The 7,552-nt window shown below is 36.9% G+C and overlaps 1 protein-coding gene across 3 annotated transcripts in view; it reads left to right on the forward strand.

Moving 5' to 3' along the window:
• The first annotated feature begins 795 nt into the window (after positions 1-795).
• The window catches only part of LOC115422925 (hemicentin-1), an 18,224-nt gene continuing 11,467 nt past the window's right edge, over positions 796-7,552 (forward strand). The window contains exons 1-6 of one of the 3 annotated variants that reach the window (XM_030139553.1): positions 796-813; positions 898-983; positions 1,095-1,133; positions 1,809-1,877; positions 3,314-3,607; positions 3,687-3,953. In XM_030139553.1, coding sequence (XP_029995413.1) covers positions 905-983; positions 1,095-1,133; positions 1,809-1,877; positions 3,314-3,607; positions 3,687-3,953 — 748 coding nt within the window. In that variant the 5' untranslated portion in view covers positions 796-813; positions 898-904. Of the gene's footprint in view, positions 814-874; positions 984-1,094; positions 1,134-1,808; positions 1,878-3,313; positions 3,608-3,686; positions 3,954-7,552 lie in introns of those variants that run through there. The other 2 variants (XM_030139555.1, XM_030139554.1) reach the window with 2 other exon arrangements.

Raw genomic sequence — 7,552 nt, forward strand, 5'->3', positions numbered from 1 at the left:
ATAGATGTTTTTCAAGCATTTATAATAATAATAATAATAATAATAATAATGTAGTTTAGTTTATTTTGAATATGCAACAAAACAAAGTAATTCTACTTAGTCCTTACAAATGAAACAGTTTATAAGAAAACAAAACAACCGAAAACCTGTACATATACATGAAAACAAAGTATGAGTTCATTTACACATTCAAAAAGGAGTGGGCGAAAGTATAATTTATTTATATCGTAATAAAAAAAGTGTATGGAATACGTATATATTAATTGTGTTTTACAGAGGTACAGTGGAGAATGGTGAAGAAGTGTTCATGTTTGTCATGCCTAAAAATGTCTAAAGGATGTCACACTATGTTTGTGGTTGAAAGGCTGGGTTGAAGCAGCTTCCGTTACTCTTCCTAAAATCACGTCACACCTTCGTGCTTAGAAGCGTGTGCAGATAAGCCCCATTTAAACGACAAGATCTGCTCTTACTTGAGAGTTTAAACTACTGCTAAATAAATCAGACACTTGATATAATCTTGATGTGGGCTTGTTTATTATAAATCTTTCACATTCAGCCTTACATTCACATTGCATAATGTACGCTATATTGTTTCCTTTAAAGCAAAATAAGGACTTTTATTACATAAAAACATTGCATGTTTCATTTCCTCTGTAACCTTTTAGCACAAATCAGCACTTCAAGTGAGAAAGCAAACATCTGAGTGTGGCTGAGTGTGGATGTTTCCTGTTGCAAGACCAAAAAAAAAAGAAAAGAAAGTAAAAAAGAAATTCAAAGCACATGTCATACTGACAGGAAAACTGCTGTCCTGAGGTAAGTTTAGAAATCAGCTTGTGGCATACGCCCATGCAGCCTGCAGTATATTTCCTTTTTTTATGACAGAACTTCACTACACAGCAGATCTATGACTCAACTCGGCAGCACCACCTCTACATGTGGAGCTCAATGGAAAATGTGGCTCATCAAGGTCTTCAGTGTTATATGTAAGTTGAAAAAAGTAATTTAGAATTTCTCAATGGTTAATATTTTTAAAGAATGGCTTTATCTGCACACAAATGTGGTCCCTAAAACAGTCCTAAAATGTTTTTGAACAGATGTCAGTGCTGTTTGTGCAGCTCAAGATCCTCAGGATGGTAAGAAACTGTTTTCACGCTTTAAAGAAACTTTATTTTCTGCACATTTAAAACAACACTTGAAAGATAGTTCTACATTTCTGAAACAGTGAGAACTACTTAACTCAGCAACTAAGCAAATTATTAAACAAAGATAAAAAAAAAAAAAAAAACAGTTTTCTGAGCTCAAATTGTATTAAATGAAAAATAAATAATGTAATCTACCTGCTGGGTGTTGATTATAATCAGATGAAAATAGTGTTTGGGAAGTAGAACATGAGTTAACATAAGGAACATGAAGTACTCAGCTGTCATGAGTCTGACAGTTCCTGCTATCACAGACACGCAATGATGCAAGTTATTTTTCAGGGTTTTTTTTTTTTTTTAGTTGCACTGTTATGATTTATATGTTTTGTTGTTATTTTCATTCATTGGCTCATAATAAATCCCTGCTTTTGCGTCATGCAGTAGTTGTGTGTTTGTGGGACAACAATAGTAACACATGACGATAAAAAAATAATTCTAAATATAAGGCATAAAGCTTAGTTTTATAACTAACTATGCACATCCATCTTTTTGCAAATTGTTCACGTTTATGTTGTAATGAGCATGGTTGAAATTACCTACAGGTTTAATGAACACAAACCTAAATTCTGCCTTTTTTTTTTTTTCTATCTATATTTTCCCAATCTCTAGTCACCGCATTTCCTGACGTCTTCAAAACAGAAGGAGTCCCCATCCAGACTGCAGCTCCAACTGTTTATAGTGAGTTAAAACTGAAATCTATGTATTGAAACTGTATGTATTTTAACCTTCTGAGACCCCAAAAAGTAAATGTTTTGGGTTTTTTATACATTATTTAATTATCTGTTTTATTTTATTTATTTTTTTGGGAATGTCCTCTGCAGTGGACAAGATTTTTTTTTCTTAGTAAAGCTGTGAAACTCTTGTCCCCCTTGGGTCTCAGGAAGTTAAAGGTGAGATCCGAGTACTTATAGAAATGAAATAAAACCAGAGAGAACTGATATATGACAGAACTTCATCATGTAAACTATTTTAAGATTGACTTCCCTCTAAAACGTGTTAGGAAATGACCATGATGTTATTTATTGTCACATATTGAAAACCTGCTCTTTTTATTTTAACACATAAAGACCCAAACATCCACCTCCGACCAAAAACATCTGCTGATATAAGATGTTTAACATGTTGATACACTAAACCTATTAATACATGTAAATAATTTATGTAAAATCCCATTTATCATCTTTTCATGGTCATCAGATATGACCCATTTGGATGTTCAGAGGCTCCGTAGTGAACATAGAAACACTGTCATCTTCTACAGTATTAATTCACCAGTAAAACCTATGGAGTTGGATCGGTGACAGTGGATGGAAATACTTGGTTTATGTTCAGTTAATGACAGATTTGCTGAAAAAGTCACTTTTTCATCAGTTTTCTCTGTTTTTGATACAATAACCCTTAACTTTAATCTGAGCTTTACTGAACATCTACATGATCGGTGAATTAAATATTGGAAAATACCTGAATTTCACTGGAAAAATGCTAAATATGGAGGATTATTCTTTTTTTTTTTTTTTTGTCTTGTCCAGCATCATAACAGCAGAATGGTAGTCTGGCTGCCTTTTTGTGTTGAACAAATTTGCTTTGGAAAGGGAAATTTCATAAAGTATTTGAGGCTCCCCTTGATATTCTACTGTCTTTATTTTGAGTTTTGTTGAACCACATTTCGATGCTGGACCGGACATGAAGGAAAAATTGCGGAGGAGGAGGAAGAGGGAGGAGAGAAGGAGAGAATAAAGGGGGGAGAAAAAAGAAGAAGGTAGCGAAGACCCTCACAAGGAAATATCTACAATACTAACATTAACAACCACGGTGATAATTATAATGGTAACCATAACTAGAATGAGAACTGAGTAAACTAGGCAGAAGAGAAAGAAAGGAAGAAATTACAATAACATAAAATAAATAAGACTTATAAGGATTATTTTTTAATAAATGGTGTTAAATCACTTAAGAAATGTTAAATATGGAGAAAAAATTCACTTGGGAACTGCCACAAAAGTAGCACTGGGTCTTTATAGGGTAATCTGATTACAGCTACTCAAAATACTTCTAAGTTCATTAACATTATTAATGACATGACTCTAATAAATACCATTCTGATAAACTTTCAGAACCCCCTGTCCCATCTGTGCAGCGTTTTCCACCCTGGTCGGAAGTATTTCCTTCTGAAAAAGTGACGTTCAGTTGTGATGTCATCGACAGCTCAGACTGGACCATCATCTGGAAAGTGAATTATGAGCGATTATCAAAAACAGACCCGCATTTGTCTTTTTCTCCAAATGGATCAGTGCTTACAATCACTGCAATGTCAGAAGATCAGTCTGGAAATTACTCCTGTGTTGGCCAACACAAAGTAAAAAAAGTTTTCACTGAAGAGAGTGATTTCCTTGAATTGATGGTTGATGGTAAGTATCACTATATTGAATCATTTTAGTTAAATTACTTAGCTGTTTTAATGATGACTTTCCTCTCACATCCATTTAGAAAACAAGCCCAAGCCCACTGTGACCTCCAGCTTCACCTCAGAGAAGATGTTCACCGGCGAGTCTGTCACGTTCACCTGCGCCGTCAGTGTGTCCTCCGGGTGGGAGTATACGTGGTTCCATAACGGACAGGAAGTTCAGGCGTCTGATACTTATACCATCCCTTCTGTGGGTCCTGCTAACAGTGGACAGTATCACTGCCAAGCCAAGAGAGGCAGCCCCCCTGTCCACACAGCACAGAGCGACAGAATAACACTGGATGTCTCTGGTACGTTTACACATGTACTCATCACCCACTTCCCACAGCAGTAACACAAACAGTACACATACACAAACAGTACACTCACACAAACAGTACACATACACAAACAGTACACGTACACAAACAGTACACGTACACAAATAGTACACGTACACAAACAGTACACTCACACAAACAGTACACATACACAAACGGTACACTCACACAAACAGTACACTTACACAAACAGTACATGTACACAAACAGTACACGTACACAAACAGTACACGAACACAAACAGTACACTTACACAAACAGTACATGTACACAAACAGTACACGTACACAAACAGTACACTAACACAAACAGTACACGTACACAAACAGTACACTCACACGAACAGTACACATACACAAACAGTACATGTACACAAACAGTACACGTACACAAATAGTACACGTACACAAACAGTACACGTACACAAACAGTACACGTACACAAACAGTACACTCACACGAACAGTACACATACACAAACAGTACATGTACACAAACAGTACACTCAAACAAACAGTACACATACACAAACAGTGCATTTACACTAAGAGCACTAAGAGCAGTCCTGCTAACAGTGGACAGTATCACTGCCAAGCCAAGAGAGGCAGCCCCCCTGTCCACACAGCACAGAGCAACAGAATAACACTGGATGTCTCTGGTACGTTTACACATGTACTCATCACCTACTGCCCACAGCAGTAACACAAACAGTACACATACACAAACAGTACACTCACACAAACAGTGCACATACACAAACAGTACACGTACACAAACAGTACACGTACACAAATAGTACACGTACACAAACAGTACACTCACACAAACAGTACACATACACAAACAGTACACTCACACAAACAGTGCACATACACAAACAGTACACGTACACAAACAGTACACGTACACAAATAGTACACGTACACAAACAGTACACTCACACAAACAGTACACATACACAAACAGTACACTCACACAAACAGTACACGTACACAAATAGTACACGTACACAAACAGTACACTCACACAAACAGTACATGTACACAAACAGTACACGTACACAAACAGTACACATTCACAAACAGTACACGTACACAAACAGTACACGTACACAAATAGTACACGTACACAAACAGTACACTCACACAAACAGTACACATACACAAACGGTACACTCACACAAACAGTACACTTACACAAACAGTACATGTACACAAACAGTACACGTACACAAACAGTACACGTACACAAACAGTACACGAACACAAACAGTACACTTACACAAACAGTACATGTACACAAACAGTACACATACACAAACAGTACACTAACACAAACAGTACACATACACAAACAGTACACTCACACGAACAGTACACATACACAAACAGTACATGTACACAAACAGTACACGTACACAAACAGTACACTCACACAAACAGTACACTCAAACAAACAGTACACATACACAAACAGTGCATTTACACTAAGAGCACACGCTGCACAAAGATACAGATGGAGATGCAGACGCTGATACAGATACAGATACAGTTACAGTTACAGTTACAGATACAGATACAAGTACAGACACAGACATAGACACAGGTACAAATACAGGTACAAATACAGATACAGGCACAGATACAGATACAGATATAGTTACAGATCCAGATACAGTTACAGTTACAGATACAGATACAGATACAGATACAAATACATATACAGTTACAGATACAGATAAAGAATCAGTCACAGATACAGATGCAGATACAGATACAAATACAGGTACAAATACAGATACAGATGCAGATACAGAATCAGTCACAGATACAGATACAGATACAAATACAGGTACAAATACAGATACAGATACAAATACAGGTACAAATACAGATACAGATACAGAATCAGTCACAGATACAGGTACAAATACAGATACAGATATAGTTACAGATACAGATGCAGAATCAGTCTCAGATACAGTTACAGATACAGATACAGTTACAGTTACAGATACAGATACACTATAGATACAGTATAGATACCCCATTCAGCACACCAAGAGACCAGGCCCACCCCGGACAGCCACCCACTGTGGGCCAGTACACACCCCAATGCCCAACCAAGTGCCCAGGGGACCTGGAGGCCCACCCCCCGTCCCCTCCAATTCCCACCTTCAAACCCCACACCCCCTTCAATCCCCCACACATACAGACACATCCACATAAGTACATCCACACACTTACAGACACCCAGACATACATAACACCTACACCCTCACATGTACACTTACACACACACACCTACATGCATAAACACACCCACATACGCACACACAGCCACCCCCGCGCACCTACACACACCTGTGCACCTACTAGCAATCTGACTACATGAGTCTAGGTCCATCTTTTCATTCTACTATTATTTCTATACTAATAAAATCAGTCGTTGTCTTCTTTAATTTTCTAGTCATTTTGTGTTCTGTCTAACACTTAAAAAGCTACTGCTGAGTTCTGCACTTCCGTTATTTGATGTGTTTTCTGTTGAAACAGGATGCTGTGGTGTAGCATAAGGCAGGGAGGAATAACTCAGTCATGTTGTATAGGTAGCAAAGGAGTGACACAGAGTGAGAAAGGACAAGTTGTGGTGGTGTTATTTTAAGGAAGTTAAATCAAATTTTAAACATTTATTCCTGGAAACATGTAAATTACTTACAAAATAAGTAGTAATACTATCAGTAATTTCCAAATTATTCTATCTGTTAACTTATTTGGATGACTGACAGAAAAGTGAACAGATATTGTGAGAGATATGGAGGATTAAATGCATTATGGGTACCCAGCTGATTTGTGAATGTTGCAATTCCATGGTCAGCGTTTTAAACCCTGAAGTCTTTGAGGCTCAGCACATTTCTGCTTTTGACTGTGGTTAAGCGCCTTGGTTCCACTTTGAAACTTGTTTTCATTGTTTGATAAAGTCATTGCACAAACTGATTTGTTTTGTCTAATTGTCAGATTTCTGGCTTTGCAGCTTTTGTCAGGCTTATAACTGCTAGTATCTTCATTTATATCTGAACTGGTGTCATGAAAAGGGGTGGGTTTTTCTAATGGAGACCATTTTTTCAAGATATAAAGAGTTATATCCATATAGTAAGGCTGATACCATGGTATCAGAAATCATCTTAGACATTGTCAGTGAACAAATGGATGTCACTTTATCCAGAGATTTAGAGCTTTCTATAGCACAGTTATAAGGTGAAAGACGCAAAAATGTTATTTAGGGGTTGAAACTACTAAAGATAAATAGTATCCCATTATAATATTAGTGGTTAAAAGTCATTCTTATCCCTTTTACCCCCTTCTCTTTACTTTACTGCACATACAAACACAGTACACTATGATATATATATTTTTTTCTGTCCATATGGATATCATTGATTGATTGATTGATCATTGAGTGGCAGAGTGATGGATTTGAGAGAAATAATTTAAAATTCTGCCTATTTTGTCTCCCTTTCTCTCTGTTCTGTGTTTATTTTATTTTTCCTTGTGTGTGTTTGCGTGGGTGGGA

Source organism: Sphaeramia orbicularis, chromosome 7 (genome assembly GCF_902148855.1).
Source record: "Sphaeramia orbicularis chromosome 7, fSphaOr1.1, whole genome shotgun sequence".
Taxonomy (NCBI): Eukaryota; Metazoa; Chordata; class Actinopteri; order Kurtiformes; family Apogonidae; genus Sphaeramia; species Sphaeramia orbicularis.